The 20,697-nt window shown below is 50.7% G+C and overlaps 10 protein-coding genes across 10 annotated transcripts; 7 read left to right on the plus strand and 3 right to left on the minus strand.

Moving 5' to 3' along the window:
• Window positions 1-210: 210 nt before the first annotated feature.
• Window positions 211-1,038, plus strand: MRS44_015388 (uncharacterized protein; the record flags this gene model as incomplete). The annotated part of the gene is made up of 1 exon (XM_046272353.2): window positions 211-1,038. One exon carries the CDS (start codon window positions 211-213, stop codon window positions 1,036-1,038), a length of 828 nt encoding a protein of 275 aa, XP_046126326.2.
• Window positions 1,039-2,676: 1,638 nt separating this feature from the next.
• On the plus strand, window positions 2,677-3,705 carry MRS44_015389 (uncharacterized protein; the record flags this gene model as incomplete). The annotated part of the gene is made up of 1 exon (XM_046277614.2): window positions 2,677-3,705. One exon carries the CDS (start codon window positions 2,677-2,679, stop codon window positions 3,703-3,705), a length of 1,029 nt encoding a protein of 342 aa, XP_046126327.2.
• An 895-nt stretch (window positions 3,706-4,600) lies between these two features.
• MRS44_015390 (uncharacterized protein) lies at window positions 4,601-5,131 on the plus strand (the record flags this gene model as incomplete). Its single annotated transcript, XM_046274238.2, has 1 exon — window positions 4,601-5,131. The coding sequence occupies one exon, from the start codon at window positions 4,601-4,603 to the stop codon at window positions 5,129-5,131; it is 531 nt and encodes a 176-aa protein (XP_046126328.2).
• A 452-nt stretch (window positions 5,132-5,583) lies between these two features.
• MRS44_015391 (uncharacterized protein) lies at window positions 5,584-6,135 on the plus strand (the record flags this gene model as incomplete). The annotated part of the gene is made up of 1 exon (XM_046277615.2): window positions 5,584-6,135. The coding sequence occupies one exon, from the start codon at window positions 5,584-5,586 to the stop codon at window positions 6,133-6,135; it is 552 nt and encodes a 183-aa protein (XP_046126329.1).
• A 784-nt stretch (window positions 6,136-6,919) lies between these two features.
• On the plus strand, window positions 6,920-7,855 carry MRS44_015392 (uncharacterized protein; the record flags this gene model as incomplete). Its single annotated transcript, XM_046277616.2, has 1 exon — window positions 6,920-7,855. The coding sequence occupies one exon, from the start codon at window positions 6,920-6,922 to the stop codon at window positions 7,853-7,855; it is 936 nt and encodes a 311-aa protein (XP_046126330.2).
• A 395-nt stretch (window positions 7,856-8,250) lies between these two features.
• MRS44_015393 (uncharacterized protein) lies at window positions 8,251-9,204 on the minus strand (the record flags this gene model as incomplete). The annotated part of the gene is made up of 1 exon (XM_065619184.1): window positions 8,251-9,204. The coding sequence occupies one exon, from the start codon at window positions 9,202-9,204 to the stop codon at window positions 8,251-8,253; it is 954 nt and encodes a 317-aa protein (XP_065475256.1).
• A 4,205-nt stretch (window positions 9,205-13,409) lies between these two features.
• Window positions 13,410-14,740, plus strand: MRS44_015394 (uncharacterized protein; the record flags this gene model as incomplete). Its single annotated transcript, XM_065619185.1, has 5 exons — window positions 13,410-13,487; window positions 13,538-13,876; window positions 13,948-14,319; window positions 14,374-14,475; window positions 14,537-14,740. 5 exons carry the CDS (start codon window positions 13,410-13,412, stop codon window positions 14,738-14,740), a joined length of 1,095 nt encoding a protein of 364 aa, XP_065475257.1.
• A 133-nt stretch (window positions 14,741-14,873) lies between these two features.
• Window positions 14,874-16,541, minus strand: MRS44_015395 (uncharacterized protein; the record flags this gene model as incomplete). The annotated part of the gene is made up of 4 exons (XM_065619186.1): window positions 14,874-15,380; window positions 15,429-16,182; window positions 16,235-16,378; window positions 16,447-16,541. 4 exons carry the CDS (start codon window positions 16,539-16,541, stop codon window positions 14,874-14,876), a joined length of 1,500 nt encoding a protein of 499 aa, XP_065475258.1.
• Window positions 16,542-17,260: 719 nt separating this feature from the next.
• On the minus strand, window positions 17,261-18,694 carry MRS44_015396 (uncharacterized protein; the record flags this gene model as incomplete). The annotated part of the gene is made up of 1 exon (XM_046277618.2): window positions 17,261-18,694. One exon carries the CDS (start codon window positions 18,692-18,694, stop codon window positions 17,261-17,263), a length of 1,434 nt encoding a protein of 477 aa, XP_046126334.2.
• Window positions 18,695-19,169: 475 nt separating this feature from the next.
• Window positions 19,170-20,279, plus strand: MRS44_015397 (uncharacterized protein; the record flags this gene model as incomplete). Its single annotated transcript, XM_065619187.1, has 3 exons — window positions 19,170-19,715; window positions 19,824-20,043; window positions 20,110-20,279. The coding sequence occupies 3 exons, from the start codon at window positions 19,170-19,172 to the stop codon at window positions 20,277-20,279; spliced, it is 936 nt and encodes a 311-aa protein (XP_065475259.1).
• Window positions 20,280-20,697: the final 418 nt, after the last annotated feature.

The following is a 20,697-nucleotide window of genomic DNA, read 5'->3' on the forward strand; positions in this document are numbered from 1 at the left end:
CCAGAATGAGTTGCCTCTGAAGGATCCTAAAGACTGTGAACTCTACAAGTATAAATGCATCAAGATCATCCGTCCAAAAACCTTTCTCTTTCATCACCACACTCTACAACAACAACATCAATCACTCTCACTTCCACACAAACACTTCTACACTCTTTCAACTCAACAACCAACTCCACAAACTCAACTTTTTACAACTCACTCTTCAAAATGAAGTCCACTATCGCTATCCTCTCTGCCTCCATGGCCGCTGCTGTCCTGGCTCATCCTCTGGATGCTCGTAGCCATCAGTGCAACGTCGCTCCCTCGGCCGCCACCAACGCCAAGATCAAGCCCATTGCTCAGCCCAGCGCTGCCACCGCCGACGCTTGCCTGGAGGCCTGCCTTAGCAACCCCGCTTGCAAGAGCTTTATCTTTGGTCTCCCTGCCAATGTCGACGTCCCTGTCTGCGAGCTCTTCAGCGTTCCCGCCGCTCAGGTCCCCAGCCAGGGTAGCGAGCTGTACGTCTTTGACAAGGCTTGCTCTGAGAGCGCTGTCCCCAATACCGCTCCTACCCACGCCCAGCCCCGTGGTCAGATCAACCGCAAGCGTTCTACCCGCAGCCTTGTCTGCAACGCTGCCCCCTCTGGCCCTGCCGACAGCAGCATCCAGCCTATCGCCACCCCGACTGTGAAGACTGCCGAGGAGTGCCAGGAAAAGTGTGTCGCTGAGGCCAAGTGCCAGAGCTTCCTGTTCGGTCTTCCTGCCGATGCCTCTGCCCCTCTGTGCAAGCTGTTCGAGGTCCCTCCCGCCAAGGTCCCTGTTCGCGATGACGAGCTCTACGTCTTTGCCAAGGGCTGCGCTGCATCCAAGGTTCCTACCACTGCTCCTACTCACGATGAGCCCCGAGGAGAGGCTCCTTCCGGAAACACTGCGGATAAGGATAACTCCAAGACTAGTGACTCCAAGAACAGCGGCTCTGACGCCAACACCAACACCAACAACGCCAAGGCTGCTACTGGCAACACTGCCGCCAAGGACAACAAGAAGCAGAACTAAGCGGCAAGCGGCTTATACCTACCAACTTTTGATGGACATTTCTTCCTGAAAGAGTTCGACATCGAACTATTCTCTCGGGGGTGATGTGGGGGATGTGGCAACAGAAAACCGGGGGAAGACTTGGGGTTGTGCCTCTGGGAGGCACTGAAAGGGGAAGTGGTGAATTTTGTACACTCTTTAGAATTAGACTTGAGCTTTTTTCTTTGCAAATCAATAGATCGGCCGATCATTTAATTTGTTTGCCTCCGCTCTAGTTATAAGCTAGCGTGACTGAACTGGAAGCTCTCTGCGGGAAATTGGCGATGGCTTCAATTGATGGCTAGGCACGAGACACCTGGAGGAGGAGCTGGGAAGTGTTGACCGCAAGCAGACAAAAAAGGCGTGAAAGGTGTGTTATCGGCCCGACATTGGCAGTGCATTGCTTTGCCGCAGAAAACAAACACGCATGGGCGAGATAATATAGCCTTAGCGAACAGACACCTTACTACTGACATTAACTGTTAGAGACATAACACCAGGGACTAGTAAGCCAGGTCAGTGGCATGTGGGGCCACCATGAATGAGCAAAGGGCTGTTGCCTGAGGCAAGAGGCACGCACGTTCCACTCACGGAAGAAAGACTCTAGGCTCTAGGGTGAGCGAGTCACTCTACCTACTCTCAGATTCCTGGTTAATGTCTAATGTCCTAGGTAGATAAAGACAAGTTTAAACATTCAATTTAAAAGTCTGCTTCAGTTTCCATGGAAATTATTCATTCTAAGGGGCCTTGGGCCGCTGGTCTGATTCTTCCTCCAGAGTTACTTTTATGCTTCACGAGCGAGCATGCAACGTGGGACAAATTCTTCGATGCACTCGTAGAACCAAGCGACGCCCTCGCCTGCTCCTGGAAGGAGAGGGATAAAAAGTGCAATAATACTCCATTTCTTAGAGCTAAATATTTGTCGCAAAGCGCTGAAAGATGGAAGACGACAAGTCTCTTGGACTGATCTCAAGTCAGAGATCCAGTGGCCTGTGGATGTTGTTCCTGAACGTGGCACTGGCTTGTGTGGCTGGTGCTGCTGGCCTTTGGGCAAACTGGTCTCTCCGCCTTGGTTTGAAGTTTGGCCGACCGGATTGTCTTTGGTGGCAATACGATAAGGCGATATCAAACCAGCGCTTATCGTAGGGGGTGAGCAGCTTTATCCGTTAGTGACAAATCTCTTGAGCAGGCCCTTCTGGTGGGCGAGGACGGATCAGCGGGGCATTGATTCATCCGATCCTTCGTGCAGGTCAGTCGCTCAGCCACTCGCGTCAGCCACTCGCTGCTCGCGCATTTGTGGGGCTGAAACTCGTCGCTTGCTGTGCTCGAGCAACGCTCAAGCGCGAGCGCGAGAGCGAGGAGCGAAAAAGGCCTCGCGCTGGTTGGTCCGAGTGCGGATGCGAGTGAGATCAACGCTGGTGCGCTCCATGAATGAAGGTCAAAGCATCAAGAAGAGAACATGTATATAAGGAAACGCCAAGGTCTTGTGTTTGCATTCATCATTCACAAATACCCAGCACACAAACAAGCAAGCAAGATCAAGACTTCACAGTCACTCCCACAACAACACACTTCATCTCACTTCCTTACCCCTGCCAAGAACCCACTTTCACACACACAATGGCCACTCATACCATCCGCAAGGTCGTCATTACCGCTTTTGGCGGCCCCTCCAACGTTGAGGTTGTCACTGCCGAGATTCCTCCCCCTGCCAAGAAGGAGGTGCAGGTAGATGTCATCTATGCGGGCTTCTCAGGCGGCGACATCAACATGCGTCTGGGTTCATACCCTATGCAGAAATCCGCACCCCTGACGCCTGGGTATTGCTTCGTCGGCCGTGTTAGCGTCAACGGCAGCAAAGCCTCCAGGTTTGCGCCAGGAGCCCTTGTTGGCGCTGTAACAGTCTATGACTCTGAGGCCCAAAAGATTAACATTCACGAAAAATATTTGATTCCTGTTCCTGAGAGCGTCGACATGAGGGAAGCTGTAGGAATCGTCCTCGACTGGAACACAGCTTACGGTCTGGTCCATCGAGCAACCAACCTTGTCGGAAAGGGGCAGCGCGTCTTTATCCACTGCATCAGCGGTGCTGTTGGTTACGCACTTATGACGCTGTGCCTTCTCGAGGGTGCCGATGTGTATGGCACCGCCTCGGAGCGAAATCATGCTGCTCTTCGGGAGCTCGGAGTCACTCCATTCACCTACGCCAACAAGAACTGGATGGATGAGATGAAGAAGCGTGGCGGTGCGCATGTTGTCTACGACCCCATCGGTTTCGAAAGCTGGGACGAATCCTGGGATATTCTCATTACCGATGAGCCTAGCCGATTGGTTGGCTTTGGCGGCAACATGAACATCATCCAGGGAGACTCCGCCAAGACTCGATCCCAGTTTCCGGCTCAGGCCAAGCTCCTGGCTAAGAATGGCTGTCTCTTCACCAAGAGGAGCACCAGCTTTTACTACATTGACCGCGATCGCTCCACCTTCATGGAGGATGCCTTGGCCATCATGCAGCTTCTCGTTGACGGAAAGATCGAGGTCCCCATCAAGCAGATCTGGGATATGGAGAACATTCGGGAGCCTCATGAGAACTGGGGCAAGGTCCCTGGCATGGGTTCGTGCCTTGTTCGGGTGGATCCCACTGCATAAATGGAGCGCATACATCACTGAGGAACATACATGGGTACTTGTCTGGGAGATCTGGTATACATGGGTTTGTTTTGGATGACTTATGAGGAGTTGGGCCGGAGAGCCCAGGGAATACTGATTTGGTCTGACATGATTGATATAACAATGCGGTATCTGTAGAGCTAGGGAGGGAGAAGTGGTTTTGGGCAACGGATAACCCTCACTTGAGTATAGACATGGATTTTATTGAGGTATTTTGTTTCCTTACTCGAACAATATGCCTATAGCCCTTCTCACCTAGTGAATGTTATTTCTGGATCCGTTGCTGAGAATGCACTGCTTTTCATCCGACACTGATCGAAGATCTTTGTCGCCAAAAGTGAATAAAGTATCTGGGCTGCTTCCCATGCCTCGGCTCTCCTATGCCGGTTAATTGAACTATTGGAACGAAGCGGCCCTTAAAGAATCAGCACTTGATACTAGTTACATCTAGTATTACGATGATCTGTGCATATTGTAAGCTGACAATGGCTTAAGTGACGTCACAAATAAATGTGGCGTGGAAGCTAACACTGAAGAACAAGCCATAAAAGCCCGTAGCTCGCTCATTTGGAGGCTTGCCATTGTCCCCATCGCCAACAACACCACGAATCTACCTCTTTTCCACCATGTCTTGTTCTTCTAAGGCCATTCTTCTGATTACAGGAGCTTGGCATGTTCCAAAACACTATCACAAGCTCATTGAGCAACTCGAAGCCAAGGGGTGAGGGTCATTTGCGAGCAACTGCCCACAAATAACAACGCCATACCGCCAAATACAACAGCAGATGATGATGTAAAGTTCATCAAAGACATCGTCGCCAGAGAGTCTGCCGCAGGAACGCAGCTCACGGTTATTGGGCACTCCTGGGGCGGAATGATTGCTTCCGCAGCGTTGGCGGACTTTGCCATGGCCACGGGCTCTGGCAAAGGTGGTGTCACCAACATCATCTTGATGTGCGCCTTTATCCCAAAAGAGAACGACTCACTCACTGGACTTTTTGGAGGACAATTGCCGCCGTACCTGACTTCGATATCGAATGGGACCATCGTCTGGACAGACCCCATTGGTCACTTATACAACGATCTTCCCGTGGAGGAGGCTCAATGGGCAGAGAAGCTCATGGTTGCCCATGGTCACAAGGCGCAGTACACCTCGATTGACTGCATCAAGGTGGCATGGAGAGTCATCCCTTTGACATACATTGTTTGCGAAAACGACCAAGCCTTGCCCGGGTTTGTGCAAGATATGATGATTGCCAAGGTTAAAGAGCAAGCCATCTCGGTGAGACAGTATCGGCTACAAGCTTCTCACAGCCCCTTTCTTAGCATGCCCGATGAAATCGCTGGAGTCGTTATGGAAGTTATGAACTCGGCGGGTGAACTCAATGTGGACCTACCTAGCTGATCAAATGTTGAGAAGACACTATGATCCAAGGATATCAGGTTGGATTGTAATGAATAATGAATATGTCTTCAAGTGAACGCCTTTATCTGGTTTTCCGTGTTAACATACCGAAGTGAAGATTTCGGTTAGACCTCGAGTTACTGTGTCCGTTTCTAACCCGTACTTTTCATCCAGACACATCCGGGATATGACGCTTCCTGTTTACCACTTAAGACTTAAAATAAAGCCGTATCTCTATGTGACTTACTCTTAACCCTACCTACTCCAAGGAAACACAAGCTGCGCATCTTGGCATGTGGCTGAGTGGATTGGGTGGGTCGGTGAGGCATAAAAGGTAAAGCCGATCTCGCTGTGGGAGATGAAACTCGCAATTCCCAACGAATCTGACGAAGTGGGACACTGTAGTTTCAACACGAAGCGCCCAAGTTCAATCCTGACAGTTCCATCACAAAATGCCACCAGGCGGTCCTCAGCCAAAGACCTTAGACACCATGGCCATTGTCATCCGCACAGCCAGAGCTGATGAGATTCCAGCCATTTTGGACTTTGTCGGAAAGGCCCGCGCCGACATGTTTCCGATGCTGGACCCGAAATCCCACAAGAAGACAGTGGAGCGTGAGCTTGTCAGCTTCAAGGGGACCTACCTGGAGCACTCCAACGGCGCCTTCTTAACAGCCCGGGTCGATGGTCGTTTAATCGCAACCATTGGCTATCTCAACTACGACGGACGTTTCCCACAACTCAAGTTCAGTCACGAGCGAGTCGTTGAGGTGGTCCGGCTCTACGTCGACCCAGCCTGGCGCCGGGCCGGGCTGGCCTCGAAGCTGTTTACTGCCCTGGAACAGACTGCACGCCAAGCAGGGATCAAGCAACTGTACTTACACACCCACCCCTTCTTGACCGGCGCACGGAGTTTCTGGGAGCGGCAGGGCTTTTCTGTTCTTTGTGTTGATGAAGATCCGGTGTGGCAGACGACGCACATGAGCCGGCTTTTGGAAGGATGAGATATACCCCGGAGGATGCTTTTAATGGATGGAGAATCAGATAAGCTCGTGGTCAGCATCCTGGCTGGGCTGATGGAGCTGAAATGCACGTTGTTTGCAGGGGCACACCATGATTTTCCCATAGGGATGATAAGTGGGCGGACGACTGTGGATGAATATGGATAGCAATTAATTGAAGGAACTGAATAGATCGAGAGTAGCCACTGGGCGATTAGTAGATCCAGTTCATACTTCCCCTTTTCCTCCTTGTTTGCTGGGTTGGAGGAACTAGGATTGTCGCCCCAATTGACATTCACCCTCGCTAATTGTGAGCCAACTCACTCACGGTCGCATGTTGGGAGCAGGTCAACGCGAAGCCACCAACGTCAATCCTAGGAAGAGGCTTGCTCACACAGACATGAAGTCGGATAAAGCGGCAACGGGCTATGAGGGAGGACGCCATAAAGTCCAAAACCGATCGAGGCTGATGGTTATTCTTGGGGAAAACCAGATAAACCCTGAAAAGTCCTGCTCCGCTGCACGGCACTGGGCCACCACGCGTTGGTGTGGGCGGAAACGGAGTTTTTAATGGCACCCGATCTCCCCGGACCTCGTCAGCTTAGAGACAATGAGACTCGTGTACATGGGAAACATGTTGATTGAATCAACATTCAAGAACATATATAATAGCATGGCTCTGCCAACAATTATCTTCAAAATCTCCAATTCAAACGCATCCGCATTCATCACCTTTCCGTTTAAACAGCTCTCATCAAAAACACTTTTTCCACTCCCCATTTTCACAATGAAGGCCGCCCGCGTTACCTCCTGGGGCAACCCCCCCGAGTACATGGATGTTCCAGATCTTCCACCTCCTTCATCCAATGAGCTTCAGGTCAAAGTCTTGGCCGCTGGAGTGCCTCGAGTGGTCCAAAACCGGGCGTCAGGCAAACACCCCAGCGCATTCAACTCGCCACTGCCTTATGACCCCAGCATCGATGGCGTTGGGCTCGATGAAGCTACAGGAGACATGTACTTCATCAGCAGCCTCGCGGCTCCCGTCTTTTGCGAACGCGCCAATGTCGACAAGGCTCAGCTCATCAAGCTGGATGCGGGCGTTGACCCCGTAACCATTGCTGCACTCGCCAATCCTACGATGAGTAGCTGGCTTGCACTGAAGTGCCGTGCTATTGGAGGCTGCGAGGGCCGTACGGTTGTCATTATTGGAGCTACCAGCGCTAGCGGTAGAGCTGCTGCATTTGTGGCTCGTGAGCTGGGCGCCGCTCGTGTCGTGGGAATTTCTCGCACCAAAGAAACCCTTGCCACAGTTGAGGGCCTCGACGAACGCATTGTGATGCAAACCCCTCTGTCTATCCCTCCCAGCGTCGGCCCCATCGACATTGTACTCGATTACGTTGGAGGATCTGCTGGTGTCGAGGTGATGAAGGCTGCCGAGATTAAACGCGGCGAGAACCTGCAGTATATCCAGATTGGCGGCCTGAGCGGCGAGCAAAACATGGTTCTGCCAGGCCGTTTGCTCAATGTCAAGCCTATTCGTGTCATGGCGTCTGGCATTGGAAGCGTCAGCAAGCAAGAGTTGAGGAGGGAGATCCCTGGGCTGGTAGATGCCCTCTGCCGGATGAAGCGACCCTTTGAGATCCATGCTTTCCCCATGTCGGATGTGCAGAAGGCCTGGGAGTCTGAGGAGGCGAATGCGAAGAGGCTTGTTCTAGTCCCATAAAGCTCTTGGGACATGATCATATTCCCTTATTCTTATGTTGTGGCCTATGTTGGAAGTTTCTTGTTATGTAGAACTGTGCGTCTAGTCAGTTAGAAATGATTCATTTGTACTTGTCACTGCTGATGTGGTAACTGCATGGTATCGGCCGATTGATGTATTGGTACTAGTCGAGCAGGAGTGCTCTTAAAAAGCAAAACAAAATATCACAAACAGAACAAACAGAAACCATCCCGGACTTATCTACCTCCATCCAAGGCGTCACTGAGAACAATGCCCCCAATTCCGTCACACCTCCACATTACTCCTTTTCCTCCTCTAGCCCCTCTCAGTGCGTCCACATCCTCGCTGTTCGTTTGCTAGAGCTAGGAAGCTCTCAAAAACGGGGAAGCGGGAATTTAGTTGCTCTTCTGAGCAGCAGAGACCTCGTTGGTGTTGGCATTGGCAGTCTGCTTGGCCTGAGTCTGGCACTTGGTAGAAGTCGCAGCGGGCTTGCCGTAGGCGAAAGTGGCCTTGGCTTGCTGGTTCTTGGTATCCTTGGACCCAGCAGCCTTGGCTTGAGTGTCCTTAGCCTCAGGGACCTTGGACTCGGTAGCCTTCGCCTTAGTGTCCTTGGAGTCGGCAGCCTTGGCCTTGGTGGTGGTCTTGGTGATAGCGCTGGCAATCAGACCGCGAGGAGCAGAGTGAGTGGGAGCGGTGACCGGGACCAGCTTAGCGGGGCAAGCCTTGTCAAAGACAAAGAGCTTATCGCTGCGGATGGGGATCTCAGCAGCCGTAACCTTGTAGAGCTTGCAGACAGGGGCCCTGCGGTTGTCGGGGAGGCCAAACAGGAAGCTGAGACAGGCGTCGCCAGACTCGCACAGCGTCTGGCACTCCTCGGCAGTGGTGACCTTGGTAGTAGTCTGGTAAGGCTGGATCTTCTTGTTGACAGCACCGGTAGGGGCACAGTTGCACTTCTGCTCGCTGCGAACAGAGACCTTCTTGGGAGCAACACCCCAGGGCTGGGCATGGGTAGGAGCTGTGGTAGGGACGAGCTTAGCAGAGCAGGCCTTGTCAAAGACATGAAGGTCGTCGCTGCGAGCAGGAACCTGAGCGGCAGGGACCTTGTAGAGCAGGCAAGAAGGAGTAGTAGTATGAGCAGCAAGGCCAAAGACGAAGCTGAGGCAGGCCTCATCAGACTCGCAGATGGTCTGGCACTCCTCAGCGGTGGCGGCCTCGGCAACATCGTAAGGCTGGATATTGGTCTTGGCCGAAGCGGTGGGAGCGACGTTGCACTTCTGAGCCCGAAGAGTCAGAGGCGTGGCCATGGCAGAGGCCAGAGAAACGGAAAGGAGAACGACGGAGGTCTTCATTGTGATGGTTTTGAGGGAGTGTGGTGAACTTGAACGAAAGTTGACGAGAGTAAAAGAGTGTGGTTGGGAGGTGCAAGTAAGCGAGTGTATTGAAGTGATTGAAAGATGATGAGCTGAGTGAAGAAGTGTTTCTAGACGGTCATCGAGGCGATACTTATCGTCGAGAGCCATGCTCTGAAGTTCGTCTTGCCCGGCTAGTGAACTTGGCTTCAAACATACGGTGACGCGTCGTGGATACTCTCCACCTAGGCGCAGCCGCAAGCATGCCGCTATTCCGAAGTCTACAACAAAGAACCGTAAGCCTCTTTGGCAGGAGAACCACTGGCTTGCTTGGAAGTGGTGCCGGCCCGGGGGTTCTCCGTGATGTGGGAGCGAGATGGCTGGTCAGAAGCTATCACGTTGATTCTGGACCTGCAGAACGACCCTGGGCGAACCTGTAAGAAGCACCTAGATCCAAACTATTGAATCGCCTCCTGCAAAAGTTCCGGTATCGATTACCAAAGGGAAATTGTAGCACACCGACAGCCCTGCCAGAGAGTCGTCATCAACCGTACGCGGAATCGGTGTTGTGAAAATGAAAAGGGGTATTCCGAGTAGGGAATCATTGCATCTCTCAGTGGGTATCTTGAGTTGCTAGGTAGAATTTGGTGATTACTCTAAACACCGACTTGACTGAGTTACTGAATTTACTACGGTAGCAAGAGAAATGCCAATTTGTACATTATAGGTAGATGCGGCAAGATTATCCAAATCTACGAACAACCTCGAACATGAAAAGTAACCAATCCATGAATGAGGGTAATAATCATGAAAACAATCGGAATTCCCCGTGAACTCTCCCCCCAGGTTCGAGCCATAGCGTGTCTGGCGCGTAGTTAACTACACGCCCTTGAAATGGCCATGTATCGTATGATTTTCAGTCAGACGAACCAAACTCGTACTGATACTTTGTTAGTACCATCTCTCCAGGCTGCTTGCATAACTCACCGCCTTCTCTACCACACCAGATCAAGCCCAGTTGGGTCTTCTGAGATCTCGCCTTGTTCTTCAAGTAGATGCGGAGCCATAGGCGTAGGCTTCTCTGTGATGACTGAATAGATGATGACAAAAGGGATAATGCAAGCTGCCATGATTTGTAACAGCATTGGGATATTATCCCAAGCAATGGTTTGACCGAAAATGTGGCTCTTATCCACCGGTGATCCCATTTCAGACATGGTCTTTCGATATTTGCAGAAGATGGAAATTTCCTTTGGCGAGATGAGATGGAAGAGATTGGGTGTCTTGTTGATGAATGGTCTTTATGGCCTCTTCGCCAATTGCTCTTTCCCCACGCAGCACCGCGACGACTGTTTATGAATGAGTGTCAGTCACCTCCGGGAAGAGGGAGCTCCCACCTTCAATTTCTCATCACACTGACCTGCTATGTCGTGCGAGTCTGAAAGGACGTGGAAAATCAGGATTCTATGACTGGGAGTACGCGTACAGTTGCTAGAGATCAGCGGAAAGGAAAAGGGGTACCGACAAATGTCGCATCACAGGAGCTTCGGCAAGTCACAACTTTTGCGGAATACCTTCATCTTGAAAGGGGGCTGTGTGAGATGGGCTGAGAGAATTATCATCAGCCGCAGAAAATATTGAGTATTCTCTGATAGAAGTTCCTTGTTGCGGTTGTCGTCCTCCCGCCACGTCAGAGGGCAGTTCAGAAACTCTAAGCCGCAGACTAGCGTTACAAGAATGTCATCGTGGCACAAGGGTCTCTCCACAGCCATGAGCCTTGCTTGTTGGTCCAGAGAACGCAGCCAGGGCTCAAAATACAATCTTTTTGATTGGTCATCCTGGTTTTCGATGGGAAGAGTACACATGCAGTCCCCGGACTGCGCATGAAGCTATCCCAAGGGTGGAAGCATAGCGTTAAATCAATGTTCCGGCGCCAAGGATGCGGGAGCGGGAAGTGGGAGAATTAAGCCAAACCGAAACGAAACGAGTTCTTACCGCGTTGGTGATAGACTGTTTTCACGACCCGATCTTCGGAGCACAAGGGGTGCACGTAGGCTGATGGGACGAGGCTCCATGATCGAAGGCACTCTCATAGCGGCATACTTCAATCAGATGCTCCAATACTTTGAGTGAAGACTTCATGCTATGTCGTGTAGTTCCGGCCCTAGTCACTTGATTGTAGACATTGTGATGACAGAATCCTTGATACTCGACCATGTCTGACTTTACCTGGTAGATAGACAACCAGTTCCATCAAATAGGCACTTTTAATCAGGTACTTTTACCCTACACACCAGCGTATGGTACTAGAACTCGACTCCTTAGCTTCTATCATGGTCCCCTCATGGTAGGGTGCATTGCCAAGTTACACCCCCCCACGGAAGGCAAGATGAACGCGACCCGTACGCGGCAATGTTCGCACCAGTGCTCGAACGCGGTAGTAGCCGGCATCAATTATGCCTAAGAACTCGGAACCCTTCCCGAGAGTCTTTCGGTTTTTGATGACCCAACCCCCCGAGTGACCCGGGAGCGCGGGAGCAGCCCAATCGTCCGTGGCGCCTAAGCGCCCTACTCGGCTGTCTGTACCCGCTACTTCGTTTCAAAGACATGGGGCTTCATGGAGTTTGAACTTATCAGTGGGCCAGACTGTGGACTGTCAATGACGTTGGTGTTTCCGCAGCTAGGCCTCGAATGGTCTCCTGAGCCCACAGCTTGGACATCGCTAAGCACCGATTGGCGCACGTGGTTGACCTCAGTGTTTCGATTTGCACCCTAGTTGTCTAAGGCGCAATGGACAATTGTGGATTTAATGTTCGTATTGAATAATATTTATGACACTGGACTGTAGTGTGCTGTTGTTTTGATGAGCTTGCAACGCCTGTGACTCCATGAGGCATACACCAGTGATTTCTTCCCAGCACTGCAAGTCCAGATTAACAGACGTGCTATATTGTCTACCTAACAGAGGATTATAAAGATGAAAGCGGCATGATAGGCATCGATTTAGTCAGTAAATGGAATAGATTGAAGCTAAGATCTTGTTCTCCGGGAGATCTGCCGCTTCGTAAATGTGTCTCAGGAGAGGAATCGTGTGACATGACACATTCTGTGGCGCGTGTCAGAATGAAAGAAGAAAAGATTATAGATACATATGGTTTTATCTTTGAACTCATAAGAAAGTGAAATAGTGCTATCTTGCACTGATTGCTGTTTAGCACATATATAGTTGTTTCTGTGTGAAAAAGAGAACACCTGCTTGCTTAATCCTGTCACTGGGCATTCTGGGTGGAAAAGGCATCAAAATTAGTAAAAATAAAAGAATAGCTAGGTTGTGAACCAGCTGGATGTTACAATGCCACGTCAAGGGATCGAACCTTGGACCTTATCATGTCTACTGTGCTAGGAGTACTAGTACTAGTGATACGCTCTACCACTGAGCCAACGCGGCTTATTATGACTAATCAGGACGCTATGCTGCTCAAGTGCTCTGGTGCTCAAGCTGGCGAACTGACTTTCCTCCAAACACTACCCTAACTTCCATCTCTTCACTCAATAGTTGAGTAACGGGATTGGAGTCGAATACACGGTAGGTTGCAGGACTTGGGTACGAGGGGGTTTCTGTGTACCAGCTATCTTGATGGCATTGACACTGTGGTGGAGTTTGTGAAGTCGGTTTAACATATTGGGGAAAATGCCCTCTTAATGCGTGGGTTGGAGTTGTGGCGCGGGAGCCTTTCCAAACCATCGCACAATGCCGAATAGAACCATGAATTTTTTAAGCATGTATCTTATCTGATACGACATTATCTAGTACGGTGTAGGGAGTTTATCCGTGGTTGGACAACGATGTTGGCAGATGGCGTGCGCGCGTGTTACAATGTCATCAACTCACCCAATCGACCCCGAATGTAGGCAGACCTCTTGTAGATCATCCAGTCAAGGCAGACAGACAAAGGAAAGTATTTCGTTATCCAGACGCTAAAATTGTGTGACCACACCCTTCTTGTTCGCTGCATTTCCGCTCCAACCCCATAGGCCTGGAAGAGGATGTCATGAATACTCCGCAAACTGACGTGATAGGTACAGTAGAACGTGATCCTGGGGAAACATTAACAGCAAAAGTATTAATATGCCTCGCATCAGCCTGGAGACTGGGCTGTGGACGCTGATCATTCATACTTTCTACTCTTTTCGCTTCAGTCGCAATGTCTACTACCACCACTCAGACCTCAGGCTCGACCACCACGGTCAAGTTGGCCTTTGACACTACATTGCACAATCAAGTAAGGCCACTGAAACTCATGGCTACCTCTGTATCACTAATTCAAACAAGTACAAATATGGCGCTTATCTCCCGGTGTACGATGAGACAACCACGTTTCCACCACTTCAACCGTTTGAGTTCAACGACCGTGGACTGGTTGCGAATAAGGCCAAATCCAATCTCTTCCCAGAAGGCAATTCCGATGTGCAGGTTTCCAAGATAACTCCTGTTATCGGAACTGAGATCCGTGGCCTTCAGCTTTCTCAGTTGAATGATTTGCAAAAGGACGAGTTGGCCCTCTTGATTGCTGAACGCGGTGTCGTTGTTTTCCGTGACCAGAACTTCAAGGACATTGGTATTCAGGAGCAGAAGGAGTTTGGTCGCTACTTTGGCCCACTGCATATCCATGTGAGAGATACTGAGACTGTGCTTTTTCATCGCCCTGAGGTCGGGATTGCTAACGGAAAGTTGTTTCATAGCCAACTGGAGCGCACATTAAGGACCATCTGGAGTTTCACAACATTTATCTTGGCCCAGATAACGAATACCGGAATGAGAGCAAGCTTGACAAGCTGTCTACCATAGGCTATCACTCCGATGTGTCATACGAGCACCAGCCACCAGGTATTACCATCCTGACTTTGCTGTCTGTACCTCCTTCAGGCGGAGACACGATTTGGGCAAGCCAAACTGCTGCATATGCTCGACTGAGCACACCAATCAAGACTCTCCTGGAGGGTCTACGCGCCGAGCATAGCGGATACCCGCAGGCAGAAAAGGCGCGTCGAGATGGCAGGCATGTGAGACGGCAGCCTGTGAAGAGTGAGCATCCCATTGTCAGGATCCACCCGGTAAAACCACCTACGAATTGCACATGTCATGCCATCGTATTGAATGATGATTAGGCCACCGGACAGAAGGCGTTGTTTATCCAGCCAGGTTTCACCAAGCGTATAATCGGACTCAAGCAAGAAGAATCCGACGGGTTGCTCAAGATTCTATTCAAGGTGCGTCGTAATGCCTCCGTATTTCTGCCAAGTAAGTAACTAAGCGAACTTTTCCCAACAGCATATCGCGCAAGGGCAGGACTTCCAGGCTCGAGTGAGGTGGGAGGAAGGGACGGTTGCACTCTGGGACAACAGAGTTACTGCTCACACCGCTGTCAATGACTACAATGTGCATAACCCACAGGAAGGACTGCGCCATGGATTCCGAATCACAACATTGGCCGACAAGCCTATTGGAGTAAACGGGCTGGAAAGCGTTTGGTAGTGTCTTTCGTATTTAGGCAACTACTGGCATTAACCCACATTCTATTGGGACTACCCTTATTAGAGACGGAGTGCCTGGCGCAGTGGCAATTAACGCAATTTTTGCATAAAATCAAGTTGCACTTGATGATGAGCTAACAACGAGTTTCGTTTTCTCTGCCTGCAACTACTGTCATGTAATCAGGAAGTAGGGAGTCTCCAGCTTCTACGTGGGAGCGCAAGGGGCTCCGCACCGCTGTCCCGTATGTAGGGACTCTGCTTAACTCAGCCAGTTCGATGGATTCATCGATCGTCTCAGACGATATATATGCTGCTACATCCGCAGCGTTGGGTTGCGATGTTGAGGTGCTGGAGTCGGCCCGGTGCTCTGTCTGGGTGCAAGTTGCTGATATGAGTCGCCGTGACGGTTCGGCGCGAGGCGAGGAGGATGTTTGGATGCTCGAATCTTGTTGAGATGCAGTATGTTGCCAGCCAGATCTATGGTCAAATACTTGGTCGAGCACATGTTCTCCATACTCTGGCGGTACATCAATCCCAGGCATTAAGTCGGGTAGCCCTGTCGCGTGGTTGGCAATGTTACCCTCTTCGTCTGGAGGCATATTTGGAGAGATAAAAACGTGGACTGGCAGAGCCATGTCGAGCTTCAATTGTTAGTGGACACTTTGTCAGTGGCTTCAGGCATTACTCACTTTGGACATATGTCCATCCAGGTTTCGCAGTGGGATAAACACCTTGATCTTGTGCTTAACCTTGATGCCTTGTACCTCCAAGTCTTGGATACATTCGCAAAGCCTCCTTGGGATATCGAGCGTCCTGGTCATAACCCAGCCTTCCTCTCCGGTCTCCTCGATGCAGTCTTGCCAGTCCTCATCAGTTGCGTCAAACTCCCAGCGCTTGACGGTACGTTGGACCTGGTGATCCCTTGAATAGATTCGGTGCCTGCTTTGAGCTGAAAACTCGCACAGTTCCCACAGAGTCACCTCGATGCGTCCCAACACCAGACCTTTGGCAAGAGGTGTGAATCGCATGTCCAAAGTGGTTGAGCCACCAAGTACTATGGCCTTTGTAGGTATAGTCACTGAGTAGTCAATCTTGTCGACCCAGAGATTTTCGATCCTCATCGTATGCACAAATTCCAGAGCAGTAAGAGGTAGCGTGCGGATTATGCGAACTCGTTTTCTAGCATGTTGTTGGCGCACCAGTTTGCTTCGGTTCATAGTAGCCTCCAGGCTATAAATGATGCTTGCTTCAGGCATCCCCTCCACCGTCTCAGCAGTGCCACTCGGGATGACATACTCAAACGGCCATTCGTAGTTTCCAGCTGGCAAGGTCGTATTCTTGTCATCCGCCCTTACAAATGGAGGCCATTTGTGCATGAGTATGGCATTGCTATGAGCTATGCCTGGGTCCGATGTCCACCTCCTCATGGTTAGCTCAATATGCCTGCGCAATTGCTCAAGCTCGAGGCTTGAAATATTAGCTCCGGATGACGTACGACTGACGGAGAGTGCCGCCGAAACAAAGTTGAATTGTTTCGACTCTGAGTGGTGATTTCAAGCAGAGCACCACAGCCCCTTTCAGAATCTGGTCGGTGGCTTCATCCTCGCCGCCCCGAAACACAATGACATCTCTTTCGAGTCTAGAAATCCGATCGTTAGGATAATTCCTCATCTGACGTCAAGACTGGCTCTCTGGCTAAATACGTACCGAATTTCGAAAAGGGAACATGCACAGGCCGATTCGCGGTTCAAGGGTGAGCTGAAATGTTGACCACCGAAAATGCGTCCAGTGGATGGTTGCATTCTGCTGTTGATAGTCAGATAAAGAGCAATGTGAGCCTCTATCGGATATCTCGGAATTGGGGGTTGTGCAGAGGGAAGGGAAGATGCCGGGAGCTTCGGAACAGAAATACCTGGAAGTCAGACGGATATAAGGGATAACAAACAATAGAGCCAGACTCCGTTGGACCTGCCTGACCTGGCGTGACTGAGGCGTCGGACCCCTGGCCTGTCAATATCCCTGTCGGCAAAAGGTTCCGAGATGATGACGTGTTGCGCCCGGCACATGCTACTCCAAGTCTCCCCGACGGGGTTTATCAATGCCGGCATTGACATGTGACGCTGTATCCACCGCGGCTGTTATTAGTCCGCGAGGCCGCTGAATCTTGTGCCTGGTTGCATTCTTGATTGAACTCTTTGATGCGTCATTGATAAATTATTCAATGCCTCCATTCGGTTGAAGAATGGGCTCTTTGGGACTGCATGATGCCCTTAATGCCCTAACGAGTAAGGAAGTGAACATGTCGACACAACAGTAGAAGAGAAACTGATCAGCATTTAGAATCTAACATTTTTCTGAATGCAACTTGCATGGCCTCGGCTGCCCTTTCATTGACGTCGTCAAATCCTGGCCTTGGCTGATACTGTCTCCCGAAGCCGTACTAACAAGGCCCGGCAGAATGAACCATGTTGCTCCGGCAGCAGTGGATCTTCTCTTGTCTCAGATGCCGGTCTACTCGAGATCAATACGTTAAACGCACGTCATCGTTGTCACTTGCTGTTCTAGAGACCCAAGCCTCAACCCTTTCAGCTCCCCACATCATGGTAAATAGGTTCCTCGCCATTTCGTCAACCTCAACAGCCTTTGCAGTACGGAATAGGCTTTCACCATCCAAGCTACAAATGAAGAGTGGATCGGCATTTCGACACTCTTTTGCCCAACTGGATGCAGATTTTGCGTCCCAGATGTTCGCACTGGCTGTAAACTGGATACCACCTTGACACTCTGCCCATGACTGGCGTATCGTGAGATAGACTCCTATCATCGAAGTTGCCAGAAGCCAGGTCCGTCGTATGCTCTCCGAGAGAACCCAGGATCGCCACAGTCGTGGTAAGGGATCGCCGTCAAAGAACTCGTCAGCGGCTGAAGCGCTTGTTGATGCTGTTAAGTCGCCGTCTGGGCTTTGACAGATATCCGGGTCGCGAGGAGCAGCATCCCAAAGTTGGCGGGTCCAGTGAAGGAGAGTCTGAACGCGCTTCTCGGCATTGGCTCGAGCCCTTATGGACGGCGAAAACAATCCCAGGACTAGGTGTACAAACAAGGACTGTGTACGAGCCAAGTGCTCTCGTGTGTCGAGGATGCGAGACACGCTAATGTCCTGGCTGCTACTTGGATAGGAATCTTGGTATGACTTCAGAAGTGATGCAACCCGAGCCTCGAGGATCTCATCAATGGCGGCCTCGTTGGCTGGTGTTTTGGTGTTGTGTACTGAAATTGCGGTGAAGGCGCCTTGGATAGAGTCGGGGAAGCCTGTGTCAGCGTATAGCTGGCGATGAATGAAGGGGCTGTGGCAATGGACAACCCAGTTGGTGAACCATGTTTGTATCCCGCGTATATAGTTCATACAAACAGATGAAGAAAATGTCGGGGCATTAAGCGAAAGATGACGTATCGTCCAAGATTCAGGCGCAAAAAAGACTCTGAGACTGTTGGCTGGACTGGAGAGCGCCGTGGTACTCGTGGCTGATTGGCACGTTGCCGGGTCCTGTATTTCTGTTGGCGATATAGAAGGACCCTGAAGGTTTAGGACGGGAGGATCATGGTGTTCTTGTGGTATAGATGGCAGCTGAAGACCCTGCGACAGAGGCAAGGGATCATCTGTTAGAGCGTTCCAGTTAATGAGGCTTCGTGTCCACTGGTTCAAGTCGATAAGATCGTCGGTCTCGTTCGAGAAGGTAACTTCCGTAGAGCCCAATGTACCGTCATTGGCTGAGGATTGGCATGGGGCGTTGCTGCAGCTGTCTTCGAACGTATTTCCTCTCCTCCTCTTAGTGGGAGGGTAATGACAATCGATGTCTCGATCTTCACAGCGGCCACACGTTGGCTGAGCCTTATCGCATCGCCGTTTTCCGCTTGTGCAGGCATAGCAAGCCTTCAACTTTCTAGCAGACCCCATAGTGTCTACCAGGTTTGCGGAAACTGTGGGATGTTCTGTGGGCGGGTGGAAGGGAACTTGTCAGAATCCGAAGCCAAGACGCGTTGCAATGTCATGTCTGGTTCGTGATCTGCATTTGTCAGCCCGCTGTCTTGCGGGTTTTGTGCGGAAATGCTGCGGAAACCTTGCGGGAGTTTGGCCTTGCTAGGATCCACCCAGCAACGTGATGATGGACTGGCCCATGCCTCCAGTCATCAAGTATCAGAGTGATGGGAGGATTTTGCAAAGACAGAGCTAGATTCGTTATCAAGCGGAAATCTTGCGGGTTTAGTTCATTGCGCAACATAGAGATCAAAGAGGGCTTATAAACTGAAGATGTTAACGTTGAACGCATCGAGACTCATGACATCTCTATAAAAGCACTTAGTCTCCCTCACGCTCACATCTATCATCAAGCTCATTATCACCTATCGTTTATACCACAAACATTTGCATCATGTCGTCCCCTACAGACTCCTCGCGCAAGGCAAACCCATGGGACTCAGTTGATACTCCCAACGACTCTCTTACTTCCGTTGTCCACCGCGAATCTTATCCCTCCATCTCTCCAACTCGCTCTGAGCTTTCTCAGGCTGGCCGTACAGTTCTCATCGCTGGTGGCTCTACTGGGATTGGCTTCAGCATTGCCGAATCTTTTGGTGCCGCTGGTGCAACACGCATTATTCTGACAGGTCGTCGCCAGAGTGCTTTGGATGAAGCCTTGACCAAGATTAAGCAGGCGTATCCTAAAGTCAAGACTCTTGGTTTGGTCAGCAACTTTGGAGATGAAGCGGATGTGGAGAAGCTTTGGAGTGGTCTTCGACAGGACGGCATTTTTGTCGATATTTTGGTTCTAAATGCGGCCAAGATGTGGCTACCTAACACTCTTCTTGGACTGGGAAGCCAGACTGTGAAGGATGGATTTGCATTTAATGTGGTCTCGCCATTCCTTTGGATTGAGTGGTTCTATAAGCAACGGGAGACGCAGCCTTCGAAAAAGCTGGTAAGTGTTCAGACCCGTTCTAGAGTCCCCTTGTTCACTGGAGCTGAGAAGCCACATCGGCAACTCCCACATGTCTATGGAAGGTAATGTAAACTAACTACTTTCTAGATCGTAATCAACCTCACATCTGCGGTTGTACACTCCCCAGACCTAGCTGGCCCTGTTCCCCTCTACTCCCTTACAAAGAGCGCCTCCACCGCCATGATGCAGACCATTGCATACGCGACACCCGCCAAGAACATGCAGATCATTAGCATGAACCCAGGCATGCACTACACCGAGTCTTTCCAGCGCTTTGCAGAGGCGGACAGCTTCCCTTGGGATGATAGTAAGTTGAAGATGGCAATGCCACGCTGTCCATTTTCTGGGCCATGTAAGCTAACAACTCGACTAGTCAAGCTTCCTGGCGACTTTGCCGTGTGGGCGGCATCGAACGAGGCTGAATTTCTTCATGGTCGCTTTGTATGGGCAAACTGGGACGTTGATGAGCTTCAAACTGGGCCTTTGCGGGAGAAGATCGAGAATGACCCCGGCTTCCTGAAGATGACGGTCAAGGGCCTCTAGGCGGCTAACAGTCCCGATACGGCCCCGGCCAAGCTAAGCGTGTGGGAGTATGTCCTATGTATTTATCTAAGTGTGAGATATGGTCCCAATAAAGAGATCAGCATACATGATGAAGTTGGGTTGTGCATTCAGGATTATGCTACTGTTGGCCAGTTGCTCGTCTGCTACTGGCACAGCGACGCTACCACAATAGCATACCAGGTTGATAAGAAAATGATAGCAAGGTGATAAGTCAAGTGCGAACTAGCCTTAAAAGAACTGCATTGTGTTGCAGGCAAAATGCGAAATCTAAGGAATGAGCTAGAGTCCTCTTGTGGTAGCTCGAGTTACTCGTCTGGACCAGTCCCACCTCCAAGGAAGTAGGAACTTGGCCGCAGTATCGAACCTTGAATAAGATTTGGGCCGCGCTCTTGATACG

Source organism: Fusarium solani, assembly GCF_023522795.1.
Source record: "Fusarium solani strain SB1 chromosome Unknown bctg00000011, whole genome shotgun sequence".
Lineage (NCBI taxonomy): Eukaryota > Fungi > Ascomycota > Sordariomycetes > Hypocreales > Nectriaceae > Fusarium > Fusarium solani.